Genomic DNA, 19,362 nt, shown 5'->3' with positions numbered 1-19,362 from the left:
TGTTGTTTTATTGTTTTAATTCTCTAGAAGTGAAATAAAACTATGAAGAAGTGGTAGGTGACATGGTGATCACTGATGATGCCCTTAGAAATATCTTGGTGAGTTGATGAGCATGAAAGTCAGATTGGAGTTATTCAGCAGGAAGTGAGAGTGAGCAAATGGAAAAAGTAAATAGTTTATTAGATTTTTGACTGTGAAAGGGAAGGAAAGCCAGGTTGGCACGTGGAGGATGATTAATATCTAGGGAAAGTTTGTTTTTGATTTAAAATAAGAGATTTGAGAAATCAGAGTTCAGGGAGGCTACGGTGGCTGGAATTTGCAAGGCAGAGTGCCAGAGAGGAGGGGACTACGTAAACAAATAGCTCTAGAAATCTGTCTAATGGTGTCTTTGATTCTTTGATTTCTAAGCTGCACAGGATAAACTCCACATGAGAAAGAACAGGCATGAGCAGCTATTAGGGAGCTGTCAGCTGAATAAATTTTAGAGTTCACATGAGTCTGGGAGACATTCTAATTTTGATCATAAAGAGTGGAGAGACCCTAATGAACACCGGGGGCATTACGTAGAGCCCCCAGAAGGCTCATACGTTAGTAGTAGTATGGCTAAACCTGCCCTAGAGTAAAGGCTTCCCTAATAAAGCTTTAAAACAGGCCTTAAATAGATCCAGCTGGTCTATAAGTAAGGCAATTGCCTAGCTGAACAAAACTCAACATCCTTCAAGAGAAGACCTCTTCCCCAAAGAATCCAGGCACTTGACAAGATAAGTTTCCCCATGTCCAGTAGCCAATCAAAAATTATATATGCAAAGGAAAATGTGACCCATAACCAGAAGAAAAATCAGTTGATAAGCCAATAGAGGAGATAAAATTGGATACTAAAAAAATTCTTATCGAAAAGAAGATGGGAAAAAAGAAACAGGGAACAAATGGGAGAGAGATAAAACAAATAGCAAGATGGTCAATTAAAGGCCAACTATATCAATGACTATACTAAATGTAAACCGTCTAACATTCCAATTAAATGTAAGAGGTTGTCAAACTGAATAAAAAAGTAAGACCCAACTATGAGCTCTCTACAAGAAATCTCCTTTAAATGTAAAGATACAGATAGGCTAAAAGTAAAAATATGGAAAAAGCTATCCCATGTAAATCCTAATCATAAGAAAGCTGGAGTGCCTGTGTTATACCGGACAAAGTATGTTACAGGACAAACAATATACCAGAGAAAAAGATGTACATATCATCATAATAAAAAGGTTCATTTTTTGAGAGGAAAAATGATCCTAAATGTTGTTCACCTATTAGCATTGGTTAAAATACATGAAGAAAAAAAGATATCATTTGCCATATCATCAAAAACAGTGAAATATTCAGAGATAAGTTTAAAAAATAAATATAATGCCTATATGCTGAAAACTGTAAAACATTGCTGAGATAAATTAAGAAAGATCTAAATAACTGAAGAGATACACTGTGTTGGAGACAGATACATTGCTGGTGGGAAAGCAAGACAGTAAAACTACCTTGGAAAAAACTTTTATTTTCTTGTAAAGTTAAACATATACTTGCCAGACAAGCCAGCAATTCCACTCCTAGGTATTTACTCAAGAGAGATGAAAACATACATCTACAAGAAGACTGGTATGAAAATGCTCATTGCAGCTTTATTCATAATGGTCCTGAACTGAAACAACCCAAAGGTCCATCAACAAATGGAATGGATGAACAAATTGTGGTATATTCATACAATGAGATACTACTCAGTGCTAAAAAGGGATGAACTACTGATACATGGAACAATGTGGATGAACCTGATAAGCATTCTGCCAAATGAAAGGAGCCATAGGTAAAGGGTACCTGTGTAATAATTTCATTAATGTGAAATTCTAATACAGTCAAAATTAACCTACAGTGAAGGAAAGCAGATCAGTGGTTGCCTGGACTTGATCTGGGAAGGGGAATCAACTGCGAAGAGGCAGGAGAGAATGTTTTGGAGTAATGGAAAGCTCTGCATATTGTTTGGAATGGTTGGTTTTGTGGACGTAAACATTTCTCAGAACTCAAAAAGTTACACCTAAGTTAGTTACACTTAAAATAGGTGCGTTATATTGAATCTAAATTGGCCCTCTGTAGAGTGGATTCAAAAGAAGTAATGGGAATTATTCAATTGATAGGAAGAAGTTGACCACACATGAGAGAGAAGGGATAATTAATAGCATGAGGTAACTGAGAATGTAGAGGTTCTATGAGAACAGGGGACTTGATTATCCTGTTTAATGTGTTCTTAGTGTCTGGCACTTATTAAGGATTGAATAAATGTTTATTGAATGAATGAGTGAATTAAGGTGAATGGATTAAAAATCCAAAGCACACATTAGGCTTTGGGCTTAGATAGTGGAAGAAACATTTCTCTAGTGTAATAGAAGAAAATGTGCAGATATAGGTAGATTTGAGGCCCTTCTGAAATTATTGATTATGAATTCATAGAAATACTGATTTTCCCTGTAGTTTAACATTCTCTAAGAATGCTTGGATGCTTGGGTGCAAATGCAAAGAAAGCAAATACTAGTTTGCATTCATGATTTGGGTTTTCTAAAATTGATTTAATGAAAATACGGAAGGATTAGGATTTGGCAGGAGTGTTACTAAAATAAGAGATCATAAAATCTAAGCAAGATAAGAAGTAAAGTGAAGGAATGAGAAAGCTGATGAAGTGGAAGTAGAGGGAATAAATGGACTGAGGATCCCAGTGAAGTTGAAGAATGGCTGTGGTGGGAGTAGCTGAATGGTGAAGCTGTATCTTTCACCACTTGCTGGTTGGCTACCAAGGAAGGCTCAAAGCCTGAACACTGTGGATGCTAAAGGAAACCAATCTGTGAGTGAGCAAAGAAAAATTGCTGGGATAGCAAGCATAATGACAGAAGACAATGCTGAATGATAGATGGATGCTATTGAGTCAGACTATGTAGAAGAGACAGAAGAGAACTTTTAAAAGTAATGAGAATGTTTCTGCTTCGGGCTAAGATGTAGTCGTAGTAGGTAGCAGTAGGGCATTTCTTCTGCTGTAACAACTACGAAGAGCAGATGGATCTAAAGATGTAATCTAAGACTGGCTGACCCGTTGGCACAATGGTTAAGTTCATGCACTCTGCTTTGGTGGTCTGGGGTTGTGGGTTTGGATCCATTGCTCATCAAGCCATGCTGTGGTGGCGTCCCACATACAAAGTAGAGGAAGATTGGCACAGATGTTAGCTGAGGGCTAATCTTCCTCACCAAAATAAATAAATAAATAATAAATAAATGTAGTTGAAGAGATGTGGAAAGAGAATTAAAAAGACTGATAATACCAGGGGTTGGTGAGGATTTGGAGCAACGGGAACTCTTATTCATAGCTAGTGGGAATGTAAACTGATAAGACCACTTTAGGTATTGTTGGGGCCCAGGGCAGGCCTCCTCAAAATATCCCACAATGGCATATTGATTATTTTGGATTAAAATTTCTTCTTTTGACCCTGCTTCTCTCTGTTCCCGCTGAAAGCAGGAAATAGATCTCCCATGTGAAAGGTACCTTTCGCTACCCCAGGCGATAGAGACATTCTTATCGCCAGAGCTGGGGAACTCAGGCTGAGAAGCCTGTGTAAACAAACCCTGTTACTTTCACTAATTGACTACCTCAAACCCAACCTCTGCTTAAATTCCTCACTAATATGTACCCCAAACCTAAGTTTCTTTGTCTTGTCATATCATTACAAATTTCTTGTCTCTTTGTGTAAAAAGATACATAAACTGCCTGCTTTGTTCCCTCTCTGAGCATCATTTTTTAATGATCTTCCATGTGCATCTATTAAATTGGTTTTTCTCCTGTTATTCTGGTTTGCATCAATGTTGTTATTAGTCCAGCCATAAAAACTGAAGAAGGGTAAAATTTCTCCCTCCCTGACAGTTTATACCCAAGAGAAATGAAAGCATATATCCACAAAAAGACGTGTGCAACAATATTCATTGCAGCTTTATTCATGATGGGCTCCAACTAAAAGAACCCAAACTAGTATATTCATGTAATAGAATACTGTATAGCCATAAAAGTATGACTTAGTAACACAAAAATGTGGATGAATCTCAAAGACATTGTGCTGAGCTAAAGAAAGCAGATGTGAGAGTGCGTGTTATATGATTCCATTTATATGAGGTTCAAGAACAGGAAAAACATGATTTTAAAAATTATATGTTTATATTTCTGGGTTTTTTTGGGGGAAAGGAGTGTGAGGGAAATATTGAGGGTTGATAGAAACGTTCTATATCTTGGTCAGAGAGATCTGAATTCATATTCTGGAAGATCAAGCGGAAGAAATATCTATCAATACACAAAAACAAAGTAGATTTTGCTTTTTAACCGAATCTGACAATCTTGGTTAATGAGATTTGTTTATTCTATTGAGGTTTATTTATTTATTTATTTTTCCTTTTTCTCCCCAAAGCCCCCCGGTACATAGTTATATATTCCTCATTGTGGGTCCTTCTAGTTGTGGCATGTGGGACGCTGCCTCAGCGTGGTTTGATGAGCAGTGCCATGTCCGCGCCCAAGGATTCGAACCAACGAAACACTGGGCTGCCTGCAGCGGAGCACGCGAACTTAACCACTCGACCACGGGGCCAGCCCCTATTGAGGTTTATTTTGATCAGTGATACATTTGGTTTTATTCCTGTCATTTTATTTTAAGTTTTTGGTTTTCCTTGCTACATTTTCATGTTGAATTTCTTTTCTTTTTCTGAATTGAGGAGCTTTCCATTCTTACTGGAATGTAGCAATTCCAGGTATTTTTAAACAACTTTCCATTGTTACCCTTTCCTTTTGGTAATTCGGAACTTCCACTACTATCTGTAGCCTATTAAGAACACATATGTACACCTGTTTTCCTATCAATATGAAAAATAAGTATAACTAGGCAACAATCTCGTTTTCTTTACCAAAAGTTTCCTTTACCCGAGTTTTGTTGAAAAAAATCTAGAATTTTAATTCCAAGTCATTATTAACCTTTTTTCTTATAATGTGTCATCATTACTTAAGGAATCCTTTCTTAAGAATTACATTATGATTCACAACATCATCATTCAGTTTAAGTATATATTTTACTGTATTTATCGTTGTTTTTATATTTTGTCCTCCCGAATTTTGCGTAGAATATTTGCCAAGTAATTTGTTTGAGTATATAGTTGATATACTTGTTGAGTTTGTGAATGCCTGAATATATCTCTTTCACGTATGAATGATAACTTAGCCAGAAAGAAATTTCTAGAGTCGCAACCGTTTTCCCTCTGAACTTTGCCGATTATCCTCAGTAGAGAGTTGGGTGAAGGGAGGGCCTAGGTCATTTGCTGAGGCCTCATCTTTCCTTATTATTCAATATTATTTCTGCTTCCCATTGTATATTTTCAGTTTAGGCAAGCTCCTATTTTATCCACCGTAAATACAACATTCATTCCCATTTTAAACCTTCCTAGTGTTATTTTTGCCATTTGAATAGCCTTCCTCCTTATCTCAACCTACCCATTGTATTCATTCTTCAAATCATATTTAAAATTATACCACCTCCATGGACCTTTCTCCATTTACCTCAGTTCAAATTAATTTCCCCTTCCTCATCCCAACATTTGTGGTCTCTGTCATATGTTTTTGTATTTCATGGAATCCTAGAATTTTATATCTGGAAGAGATTTAAGAGATATAATTCAGGGCTGGCCCTGTGGCCGAGTGGTTAAGTTCGCGCGCTCCCCTTCGGTGGTCCAGGGTTTCGCTGGTTCGGATCCTGGGCGCAGACATGGCACCGCTCATCAGGCCAGGCTGAGGTGGCATCCCACATAGCACACCCAGGGGCACTCACAACTAGAATATACAACTATGTACTGGGGGGCTTCGGGGAGAAGAAGAAGAAAAAAAAGAAGATTGGCAATAGATGTTAGCTCACGTGCCAATCTTGAAAAAAAAAAAAAAGTATAACCCATCTCCCTAATTTTTCAGATTAAAAAAATGTGGTGAGTGAGCCCAGGTCCTCTGTCAATCTTCCCTTTAGTAGCTAAGTAAAATGGTTCTCAAGCTTCAATCCCTAAATTCTTTCAGAAGTTCTCCCTTAAAATTTCTGTGGATTTCCGGGTCCTTCTGCTCTCCTTATCAGGCTGGCAGCCAGCATCCTACTCATTGCTCTGGGCTCTGCTAGAGGCCATCTTTTCTCCATGATTCATGTCACTGGAAACCCGCAAGTACCACAAACCTGGTGCATATGGCTGGCTTTTTCTGAAGATTCGTCCCCCCAAAAAGAGTCAAAGAGGCAGCGTGATTTTTGTAACTCTTACAGTTTCTAGTATAGAGTTAGACACACACAGACAACAGCTTTAATTTGGATGTTCAATCATGCTGTCTAAAACCCAGCAGCCGGTTCCCCTCCAAGGGGAATTTTTATCCCACCCATGCCCTCTCAGCTTGTTGCTTTCTGCCATCTTCTCTGTCTTCTTTAACTCTTCCAACCTCAACAATTATGTTTCCTTATTCAGAGTAATGTGTCTCTATATCCTCTACCTAAAACTGAACACCAATTTTTGTTATATCCTAAAACACAGTAAGATGGTCATTTAGGAAGAGCCAACATAAAGAGCCAGCTAAAGGTTTGAAATTCAATTTTTCTTTAACATGAGCAAAACTCCCTCCACCACCAGTCTCTGGAAACGGAAGAAAAATAGTGTAATAATGTGTTTTCTCTTTGACCAAAGACAACCCCCAGGGGTCATAGTTTGTCATTATTCGTTTTAGCAACACATGAATTCTCAAGATCCCATAGCAGGATACAGGTCTTCCTAGAATTCTATGTGTTTTCTTTAAACTATGGTACCATTTTCCCCATTCCAGATTTTATCCAATTTTACATTTTGCTATATGCTGTTTTCTATTGCCTTTTAGTTGTTTCATGTATGTACTCCCTGCTTTCCCAGAAAGAGTGTAGTGGTTAGAAAGCAGGTACTGATTATTGAGACTGTCAGGGCATCTATTATATCCAGGTACTTGAGGATTCTTATGTATTGACTAAGAATGTATTAATATGTCTTATTTAATCAGCATCTATTATGTGCCAGACAATACGCTAAGTGCTTTACATATAAGGTCTCTAGTCCTCTCCTGATGCTTGGAGATAGGTCTTATTATACCCATTATACAGAAAATGAAACTGAAACTCTAGCAGCTTAAGTCACTTGTTTGATTCCACAGGGCTAAATTGAGAGACCAGGTTTGTCAGGTTTTAAAACGTTTTACTTTTCCCGCCATCCCTCCCTCAGGAATTCCAACGCCGCCAGTGTTCACAACTGTCTATCCGTGATGTTTTTTAAATAAAAACTTTACAATGCATTTAGCGGGCAGTGACCGCATCCTTTTTGTAAGGTTATGTTCTCTTTAAGTTTTAAGAGACCATTCATTTTTTCTGTGCTTTAGAGCTCATATGTGAACCTGATATTTTTCTCTCTGCGTTTCAGTTTGATCCATTAACAATTGAAAGCAAAAAGGCAGCAACTGTGGTGTTAATGCTTAATTCTCCAGAAGAAGAAATTTTGGCTAAAGCATGTGAAGCCATTTATAGATTTGCTCTAAAAGGTTTGGATTTTTTCCATTTATCTTTCTATTTCATTAGTTTCTTAAAATATTTACTACATAATGGGCACTTTTCTCCCTAGTCTTTAGCTTACTTCCTGTTAGATGAATTCTTTCAGACAACCAGAATTTCATTTAATGCATTACCTGTAAGTAATGTATCTCCCTAAGTGCCTAACTTAACCTTAAGGAGAAATTCAGTCATTTGGTAGAATAGTCATTTTGAAGGTTTTATTGTCATTTAAAACATTGTAAATGTCACGGGAGCTAAAAGAGCTCCCAGTGGTCAAAGCTGGAACCATTTGAGGAACGAAATAAATAAAGCAGTATTGGGTTATAACCCAAAGTAGAAAATAAATATCTACGATACAAATAAATAATTGATACAAGTAAATGATTGAATAACTAAATAATTGGGAGCGAACAGATAAATCCCCTTTGTGGAAGAATTCCAGATAATTTCTGTAGCTCCTTTGCCCTCGAGGAGGCAGAATGTAACTTCCCACTCGTTAGATGCAGGCTGTGTAGTGACTTCTTTCCGAAGAGCACAACGTGGAAACGGGAAAAAAGAGGGAGTTTACACCGGAGAAGCCTGACAAACACTACCTCAGCTGTGGTCAAAATCAACCTCAACAGTGAGAAGTCATACCGATATGTGACTTTGACATGATAGAATGAAAATGGCGTTCTACTTCTGCCATTTTCCCCAAAAAGCTATAACCCCCCAAATCAGACAAATTCCAAGTCAGGGACCTTCTACAAATACCTAACCAGGACTCCTCAAAACTGTCCCAGCCATCAAAAGCAAGGAAAGTCTGAGGACCTCTCACAGCCAAGAGGAGCTAAGGATACGCGGTGACCAACCGTCATGGGGGAGCCTGGATAGGATCCTGCAACAGAGAAAGAGCATTAGGCCAAAAGCAAGGAAATCTGAATAAACTGTGGACTTTAAGTCATAATAATGTACCAGTTTTGGTTCACTAATGGTAACAAATGTACCTACTGAAGTAAAATGGTAATAACAGGTGAAACTGGATGTGGGATATGTGGGTTCTCTGTACTATGCTTGCAATTTTTTTTCTGTAAAACTAAGACAGTTGTAGAAAGTAAAGTTTATTAAAACATCGTAAATGTTACAGATTAAAATCTATTGAAAGGCTTATTCATAGAGGATTTACAAACGTAAAAGATGGTTATAATTTAGTTCATTCCACATGGTGATAAAATTAGACTTTTATTATACTATATAACATTTTAATTGGGAATATTGGAAGAGTTCAGTATAACTTGGTATTTTTAACAAAACTTTTTAAACTAAGATAGGAGCAATTTGACTTTTAAAAAATGACACCTTAAACATTGTTTTGGGGCTTGTATGATAGAACAACAAATCATTCACTTAGAAAATGGTAAACTACTTGCCTTGCTATATCACGCCAGCCATCATTGGGAATCCAGATAAAAACCAGAGTGGTTCTGGAAGATATGGTACATGAGTAGATTGTATAGAATTCTGGGTCAAATTGCAGGGGACATTGGATAATGCATCCATGGCAGCGTGAGTCTCATTCAGCCTTCCAGAGTCATCATCTGTTATGTCTTTTTATAGAAGAAGAAATAAGTAGGCATGTATTTTATGTGAAATCAGTATAGAAATTATTGTAAGTCTGGTGTTTTATATTAGTATTTTCTGAAAAAATTTTTTTGGATAAATGATGGGACTTTGCCTTCTGACCAAGATAGAGTAAGGGGCCAGGTTTATCCTCTGACTGAAACAACTAAGAAAACAGAAAAATATATGAAATAATAGTTGGCAAACCACTGTCAGGAAATGCAGAACAGTGACCACTGAGAGACAGGAAGCAGAGGAAATACGCACTATGATTGCCCCAGCTTATTGACTTCAGAGAGTTTCTGGGCCACGGCACAGGAAGGGGCAACCTGTGCAGGCCTGGTGGACTCTCGGAGTTGAGAGGACAGATCTGAGAGTCCAGGCGGACAAGGCAGCATGAGTTTTCAAGACAGTAACAGAGAGGAAAGAGCTGTAGAGAGAGAGAACTCAGGAGTTCTGTAAAGGGTGTCACTTCAGTGAGCTGAGTACTGACCAGCATGTCCATGTGTGGGGCCTACTTGAAGTCAGACAAAGTACCCAACAGGATCAGAGGTAACAGTGCCTGGCGCTCATACAGGGCCAGTAGTACCTTTCCTATCAGCACACTGAAAAACCTCACAGAGGATAGTATGGAATACACAGAAGGGTCTTGTCTCAATAGTTAGAAATAATTAGCCCTATGTTGAACCCTATTCTAGGACTACCTAACAAATATTTAAAAAGCAAGACTGGAAAAGATCAACCTGTTTCCAGATAACTGTTTCCTAGAACAAATTTCAAGAATACAAATATATCCATTGCCCAACCAGGTAAAATTCGCAATGTCTGGCATCCAATAAAAAATTACCAGGCATGAAAAGAAGCAGGAAAATACAATCCATAATGAGGCTATAAATCAATCAGTAAATCAAAACTGACCCAATGTATGCGTAACTGGAGTCCCTGAAAAAAGGAGAGAGGGACAGAAAAAGTATTTGAAGAAATAATGGCCAAAAGTTCCCCTAATTTGATGAAAATTCTAAGCCCCCAGATCCAAGAGTCTCATTGAAACTGAAGCACAATGAATATGAAGAAAACTAAAGGGGCCTGCCCAGTGGTGCAGCGGTTAAGTGCGCACGTTCCGCTTCTCAGCGGCCTGGGGTTCACTGGTTCAGATCCCAGGTGCAGACCTATACACCACTTGTTGAGCCATGCTGTGGTAGGCATCCCACATATAAAGTAGAGGAAGATGGGCACGGATGTTAGCTCAGGGCCAGTCTTCCTCAGCAAAAAAAGAGGAGGATTGGCAGCAGTTTGCTCAGGACTAATCTTCCTCAAAAAAAAAAAAAGAAAAGAAAACTACACCAAGGGACATCATAATCAAATTGGTTGAAAAGAGTGATAAAGAGAAAATCTTAAAAGCAGCCAGAGGAAAAAAATGTTACATTTAGAGAAGCAATGATAAGGATTACAATAGATTTATCATTAAAAATGATAAAGCAAGAAGTCAGCAGAATAGCATCTTTAAAGTATTAAGAGAAAAATAAAAACCTTCAGCCCAGAATTCCATGCCCTGCAAAAATGTCTCTCAAAAACATAAAAGAAATAAAATCTTTTTTCAGACATTTAAAAGCTGAAGTAGTTCGTTGCAAACAGACCCACACTACTAATTACGGTAAAGGAGGTCCTTCGGGCAGAAGGAAAATGACACCAGATGGAAATATGGATCTACACTAAAGAATAAAGATAAAACCCTAGAAATGGTAACATACAAGATGTTTTCCTTATTATTTAAATCACTTGAAAAGCAAATTGGTTATTTTAAACAAAAATAATAATTGTATGTTGTGCACTCTGAAACATACGTAAAAGTAAGATATATGACAACAGAACCAAGGTAGAAAGGGGAAAAATGGAAGTATACTATTGTAAGGCTCTTGTACTATACGTGAAATGGTATATTACCACTTGAAAGTAGACTGTGGTAAGTTAAGGATGTATGCTGTAAATCCTACAACCACTAAAAGAACAAAGAATAATATCACATAAGCCAACAAAGAAAATTAAATGGAATCATAAAAAATTGCAATTCATACAAAAAAGGCAGAAATGAAGAAAAGGAAAACAGAGAATAATCAGACACATAAAAAACAAGTAACAAGAAGGTAGATTTAAACCTAACCATATCAATAATCAGATTAAATGTAAATGGTGTGAGTACCTCAATTTGACAGGGAGAGTATTAAATTGGACAAAAAGCAAGACCAAACTGCATGCTGCTTTCAAGAAATGCACTTAGAATATAATGACACAAATAACTTGAAAGTAAAAGGATGGAAAAAAGATATCCTATGTCAGCCCTAATCAAAAGAAAGCTGAAGTGGCTATATAAATATCAGAAAATAGACAAAAGAGTAGCCTCAGAGATAAAAAAAAAAAAAAGGTAATTTTATAATAATAATAAAGGGGTCAATTAATCAAGAGGCTATGAAAAATGCTAAACAGTTATGTACTTAATGTCAGACCTTCAACATACATGCAGCTAGAAATGCAAGGAGAAATAGACGTCCACGATTATAGCTGAAGGTTTTGATGCTCTTCTCTCAATAAATGAAAGAACAAGTAGACGGTAATTCTGTAAGGATATGAAAGATTTGAACAGCAATATAAATGAATTTAACCTAATCGACGCTTATAGAATACTCCAAGAACAGCAGAGTATGCATTCTTTTCCAGTGCATACAGGACCTTTATCAAAATAGACCATATTCTGGGCCATAAAACAAGTCTTAATAAATTTAAAAGAATTTCAGTCATATAAAATATGTCATCCCAGGGGCGGCCCTGTGGCCAAGTGGTTAAATTTGTGTGCTCTGCTTCAATGGCCCCAAGCTTCACTGGTTCAGATCCTGGGCGCGGACATGGCACCACTCATCAGGCCATGCTGAAGTGGTGTCCCACATGCCACAACTAGAAGTACCCACAACTGAAATATACAACGATGTACTGGAGGGATTTGGGGAGAAAAAGCAGAGGGAAAGAAAAGAAGATTAGCAACAGTTGTTAGCTCCACGTGCCAATCTTTAAAAAAAAATATGTCATCCCACAATAAAATTGAATTAAAATTCAACAACACTAAGAATTCTGGACAATCGTTAAATGGTGAGAAAGTAAATAACACACTTCTAAATAACCTATGTGTGAAAGAAGAAATCAAAAGGAAAATCTGAATTGGAAATGAAAACACAGCCTATAAAAACTTGTAGAATGCTACTAAAAGAGTATTTAGAGATAAATTTACTGCACTAAATGCCTGTTAGAAAACAAGAAGTTCTCAAATCAATTACCTCAGCTTCCAGTTTAAGGAACTAGAAAAAGAAGAGTAAGTTAAACCCAGTCTTTAGTAAGAAGGATATAATATATATCTGAGCAGAAATCAATAAAATAAGAAACAGAAAAACAAAAGATAAAAGCAATGAGTTGAAAAGCTTTTTTTTTTGAGAAGATAAGTAATAATGATAAACCTCAAGCCAGACTGATAAGTAAAAAGAGAAAGAAGACAAATTATCAATATAAAGAATGAGAGAGGGAACATCACTACAAATCCTACAGACATTAAAAGAATAACATGAATACTATGAACAATTTAATGCTAATAAATTCTACAGCTTAGATGAACTGGACAGATTCATTTCAAGACAGAACTCTCAAAGCTCACTAAAAAAAATAATAGCCTGAATAGACCTATACTTGTTACAGAAATTAAAATTTGTAGTTAAAAACCTTCTCACAAAGAAAACTCCAGGTCCAGATATTTTCACTGCTGAATTTTACCAAATGTTAAGGAAGAAATAATACCAATTATACACAAACTATTTCAGAAAGTTGAAAAAACTGGAATATTTCCCTAGTCTTTCTAAAAAGCCACCATTACCCTGATAGTGAAAAATAGACAGACATTACAAGAAAAGAGACCTACAGGCCAATATGCCTCAAGACCATAGATGTAAAAATTCTAAAGAAAAAATTGGCCAATTCAATAATATATAAAATAACTCATAGATCATGACCAAATGAGATTTGTTCCCAGATTGTAAGGCTGCTTTAGCATTCGAAAATCAACCAAGGTATGGTATGTGCAGTAGGTAGAATAATAAACTCCCAAATGTCTGCATCCTAATTCCTCGAGGTTGTGAATATGTTATGTTACATGGCAAGAGGGAATTAAAGTTGCAGATATAATTAAGGTTCATGAGCAGTTGAATTTGAAATGAAGAAATTATCTCGGATTATCTAGGTGGGGCCAACATAATTACAAGGGTTCTTATAGGTGGAAGAAGGAAACAGGAGAGTCAGAGTCAGAGAAAGACATGACAGTGGGAGCAGAGTGGCTCTGAAGATAGAAGAGGCTCATGAGCCAAGGAATGCTCACTGGAAAAAAAAAAAAAAAAAAGGATTCTTGCCTAGAGCTTCAAAAAGGAGCATAACTCTACCAATACCTTGAATTTAGCCCATTGAGACCTGCCACATACTTCTGACATCCAGACCACAGGTAATAAATTTGTGTTTTAAGCCACTAAGTTTGTGATAATTTGTTACAGCAGCCACAGGAAATGAACAGACCATATTTTTAAAAGAAAAAAGAAAAACCATGTAATCATCTCAATAAATGCGAAAAAATTATTGTTATAAAGTGCAGTGTCCACTCCTGATAAAATATCTCAGCAAAGTAGGAGTAGATGCAAACTTCCTCCACTTGATAAAGGGTATCTATGAAACACCTATGGCTAACTCATATCGTACTTAATGGTGAAAGACTGGATGTTTTCCCTCTGAGATCAGGAGCAAGAGAAGGATGTCTGCTCTTAACCACTTTCACTCAGTGTTGCATGGAAGGTTCTAATCGATGCAATCAGGCAAGAAAAAGAAACTAAAGGCATCCAGATTAGAAAAGAAGACACAAAACTGTATTTGATTTATAGAAGATAATATGGTCTTTTATATAGAAAATTCTATTAAACGTACAAAAAAGCTGCTAGAACTAATAAATGAGCAAAGTTTCAGGATACAAAATCAATATACAAAACTCAATTGCATGTCTACATACTAGGAATGAACAATTGGAAATTGACATGAATTATACTACTATTTACAATAGCACCAAAAAAGTATGAAATATGTAGGGATACCCCTGACAAAAGATGTGAAAGATCCATACACTGAAAACTATAAAATATTTCTGGAAGAAATTAAAGTTCTAAATGAATGGTAAGATATACTGTTTTCATGGAGTAGAAGATGTCATTTGTTAAGATATCAATTCTCCCCAAATTTATCTATAGATTCAATGCAATTCCTACCAAAATCTCAGCAAGTTTTTTTTGGTAGAAATTGACAAGCTAATTCTAAAATTCATATGGAAATGCAGAGAACCTAGTATAATCAAAACGATTTTGAAAAAGTAACAAAGTTGGAGAATTTACACTATCTGATTTAAGATTGCTATAAAGCTACAATAATTAAGATAGTGTTATTGTCACAAAGATAAAGAAATAGACCAATGAAACAGAATAGAGAGTCCATAAATAGGCCTACATGTATATGGACAATGTTTTCAACAAAGATACAAGAGCAATTCAATGGAGAAAAGATAATCTTTTCGATAAGCGGTTCTGGAACAATGAGATATCCATATGCAAAAAAAATTTGCACTTCATATTTTGCACTATATGCAAAAATCAACTCATATAATAGATGAAATTATAAAACTTAAAACTATAACATTGTTAGAACACAGGTGAGAAAACTTTTCTGACCTTGGGTTAACCCTTAGTTTCTTTGATGTGACACTAAAACATGATCCATAAAAGGACAATTGATTGGATTTCATCAAATTCACACCGAACACACACCTCTTCAAAGAGGATACATAGATGACAAATAAACAGCTGAAAAGATATTGTATGTCATTAGGGAATTTCAAATTAAAGCAATAATGAGATACCACTACACACCTATTAGAATGGCTAAAATTCTAAACCCTGACATCACCAGATGATGACAAAAATGTAGAGCAACAGGAACTCTCATTCATTGGAGGGAATCCAAAATAGTAGAGCCACCTTGGAAGACAATTTGGTAGTTTCTTAGAAAACTAAACTTAGTCTTAACCATATGATTCAGCAATCACACTCCTTGGTATTTACCCTAAGGCATTGAAAACTTATGTCCACACAAAAACCTGTAGTTTATAGCAGCTTTATTCGTAATTGCCCAAACATGAAAGCAACCAAGATGTCCTTCAGTAGGTGAATGGATAAACAAACTGTGGTACATCCGTACAATGGAATATTGTTCAGTGATAAAAAGAAATGAACTGTAAAACCATGAAAAGAAACAGAGGGAGCTTAAGTGCATATTGCTAACTGAAAGAAGTCAATCTGAAAAGACTATGCACTGTATGACGTTCTGAAAGAAGCAAAACTGTGGAGACAGTAAAAAGATCAGTGGCTGCCAGGGGTTTGGGGTTAGGGAAGGAAGGATGAATCAGTGGAGAATAGGGGATTTTTAAGGCAGTGAAACTATTCTGTATAATACTGTAATGGTGAATACATGACATTATGCGTTTCTCAAGACCCATAGAACACACAACCTAAAGAGTGAATCCTAATGTAGGTCATGGACTCTAGTTAATAAAAATGTATCAATTGGTTCATCAATTATAACAAACATCCCACACTAATGCAACATGTTGATAACAGGGGAAATGGAGGAAGGAGAGGAGAGGTGGTATATGAGAACTCTGTCCTTTTTGTTCAATTTTTTATAAACCTAAAACTGCCCCCCCCCCAAAAAGCCTAGTAACTGTGTTTAAAAAAAATGCTATAGACTGGAAGAAAATTTTTTCAAATCATGTATCTGATAAAGGGTTTATGTCCAGAATACACAAAGAACTCTCAAAACTCAATAATAAAACAAACCAAATTAAAAATATATATATGAGCAAGAGATTTGAACAGATGCTCCACCAAAGAGATACATGGATGGCAAAAAAAGGGTACATTTTGTTTAACATCATTAGTCATTAGGGAAATGCAAATTAAAACTATGATGAGATACCACTTAACATCCACTAGGATTACTATAATAAAAAAGATGGACAGTGACAAGTGTTGGCGAGGATGTGGAGAAATTAGAACCCTTATACATTGCTGGTGAGAATGTAAAATGGTACAGTCACTTTGGAAAACAGTTCAGCAGTTTCTTCAAAAGTTAAATTTACACCTACTATATGATCCAGCCAAATTGTGGTATATCCATGTAATGGAATACTACTCTGCAGTAAAAAGAAATGAACTATGGTACATGCTACAGCATGGATTAATCTCAAAATACTTTGAACAAGACCAGACAATAACAAGTACAAACTGCGTGATTAGATCAAATTCTAGGAAATGCAAAATAATGTATAGTAACAGGAAGAAGAGATTACAAACTGTCAAGAGGAAACTTTTGGGGGTGTTAGATATGTTCACTATCTTAATGGTGGTTTGGTTTCATAGGTTTACACACGAGTCAAAACTTAGGAAATTGTTCTCTTTAAATATGTACAGTTTGTTGTGTGTGAATCATAGCTCATTAAAACTGTTAAAAAATAAAGGTAGCTATAAAAGATTACACGCAAGTTATTAATTTTGCAAATGCTTCTCTTCCAGTCATGAAATTAGAATATATACCATCATTTAAAAAATAATAATGATAAATGTATTTTAATGAAGAAAGAATTTGTTATGTGATAAAAGTCTCAGAATGACAATTTAAAGACAAAATTTTCATAAAAACCTGATATATAAAATATATTTATATTTAAGCATAAGTCTCTTAAAATTTATCTTAAAATTCACTTGACAAAATATTTTCATCTAAGAAATTAACTTTTAGATCTTCAGCAAAATGCAAATATTATGGAAGATTTGAAAAGGAAGTTTGTAATAGTCAACAATGCAAACTTCAACATATTTTAATGACGTGACAAATTCGATCACTTAGAAACAGGGCAGTTCCATGGGCTATAGGAAGATATAGTCTGTGCTTTGGAAACGGTGTTATCAGAATATGAACCTATAACTTAAAGTTTAAATTAATAAATTAATTTATAATTTTTATATATACATATTTATATATGACATATATTATTATATATTATATATTTATAATTCATATTTAAATATTTAAATTAAAATATTTAAATTATATATTTATATATAATATATATTTATAAAAATATATATAAGTATATATTTATATATAATTTATATAAATTTAATTATAAATAATTTATAAATTTATAAATTATAAAATAATTTCATGAGAAAACAGACAGAAAAAGTCTAAGTGACTTTATTATACTCTCAAATTACTTTGAAAGTGAAATCTATATTTTCATAGCCCATGAAATTGAAAAGCTGAAATTAATCAGGCCTGGACGTTATTCCTGACTTTGTAGAATGAGATCCCTCTCATCAGGGTGAGGGTAAATTGCTTCTACAGTTAGGCGAGTCTCTGGCCTTACTTGACCTTCTGGTTCTGTCACTTCTTGCCACGGTTAAGGAGTCCCCAGTGACCCTGGTGGCTCCCCTCTGTATGTGCACCTCCCTGCTGGCTGCAGGCACATCTTGCATGACCTGGTGGGAGCTGTAACCCCATTGGGTGAAAAATGAGCCAACTCCACCACACGCATTCTAACTTGAAGTGGGGACTGTGTGTGTTGATTAATTTTTATAATTGATTTGGCAATTATGCAATTAATTATGCCAATACCTGACTGGCATCATGCTAGGCACTGAGGATATGAGAGTAGAACAGAAAGCTTATCTGGTCTCATGGAAAGTTCCGTTATAGTGGATTAGGCAGCAATGCATGGAGGTCGTTGAGAAGTGTGAAGAAAATAGAGCAGGATAAAGAGAGAAAGACTTGGGTGTAGCGACATTGGACAGATAGGTCAGAGACTCCTCTGAGGAGGTGCCGAGTGAGCTCAGAACTGAATGACGGAGAGGAAGCCAGCTTTGCACACATCAGGGGAAGGAGAGCAGGAGTGTCCCGGGTGCCCAGTGTCTAAAGTTTATTCTGAGAGACATATGTGAGGAGGCAAAGAGGAAAGCGGAAGGCAGATGGCAAATAAGACATTGGAATAACACAAAGAAGAGTTTTCATGAGGTTGATAATATCCATGATGATTTTATTTTACCTGTGATGTCAGGTGAGGAAAATAAAGCAACCCTCCTTGAACTTGGAGCTGTGGAACCTTTAACTAAACTGCTCACGCATGAAGACAAAATAGTAAGAAGAAATGCTACGATGATATTTGGGATCCTGGCTTCTAACAGTAAGTATGAACTTTTAAAAATAATCAAATAATCTCAGGTAATGCATTATCCTTCTTTTAAATTTAATGTGAAGGGATTCATTTTAATTTTATTTAAACTGACTTTAATGTTAACGAAAAAGTTAAATAAGTATATTGCAACAAATGTATGATTTCTTCTTTTAAGGGATATTTTTTAAATATAAAAATATATCCATGCAAAAACTCTCAAAGTTGGTGAGGTAGTATGTTCTAGTCTTAAAAGTTGGGAGAACAATCATTGTCTGTTAAAATTAAAATAGGTTTTTCTTGAGTTAGTATAATGTAATTTATCTGTCTATTTGTTAGTTACCCTTCATACATATTATAGTGAAAAAAGCCCAGGGTAAAGAGTTTTGATATATGTATTTTTTTGAAACTGCAAACTATATTTTGCCAAAAGTAAGTTTAGACATATATTTACACCTTAAGTCAGACCTATTACTTGCTTGAATAATTTCATACATTTAATATGGTGAAACAATAGTTAAAATATGCTGTTTTGTCTATTAGAATATCAGACAAAGACAAGTGACCAAGAAGAGAAACTGTAAAACTAAGGTAGCAGCTGTGACTTATTTCTGAGAAAAAGGGGGTTAAGGACGGCAGGAAAGAAGCAGGGGCATGCCTGTCTAGCCTTAATTAGGCTCATAAAAGCAACACAAAAGTGAACATAAAAAAAATCAATATACTTATCTTTAAGCATTTTTGGCATTTCTGATAATTAAATGG

General features: G+C 35.7%; 1 protein-coding gene across 9 annotated transcripts in view; it reads left to right on the top strand.

Moving 5' to 3' along the window:
• Positions 1 to 19,362, top strand: part of ARMC3 (armadillo repeat containing 3) — a 91,096-nt gene that overhangs the window by 8,669 nt on the left and 63,065 nt on the right. For all 9 annotated transcript variants that reach the window (XR_006890979.1, XR_006890980.1, XR_006890981.1 and 6 more), the window contains exons 3-4: positions 7,522 to 7,639; positions 18,487 to 18,612. Coding sequence is in view for 5 of the 9 variants with exons in the window: in XM_046678201.1 (XP_046534157.1) it covers positions 7,522 to 7,639; positions 18,487 to 18,612 (244 nt within the window). In the remaining 4 variants the exon portion in view is untranslated. The remainder of the gene's footprint in view (positions 1 to 7,521; positions 7,640 to 18,486; positions 18,613 to 19,362) is intronic.

Source organism: Equus quagga, chromosome 12 (genome assembly GCF_021613505.1).
Source record: "Equus quagga isolate Etosha38 chromosome 12, UCLA_HA_Equagga_1.0, whole genome shotgun sequence".
NCBI lineage: Eukaryota > Metazoa > Chordata > Mammalia > Perissodactyla > Equidae > Equus > Equus quagga.
Note: the sequence above shows the minus strand (reverse complement) of the source record. Positions and strands in the feature narration are given on the sequence as shown.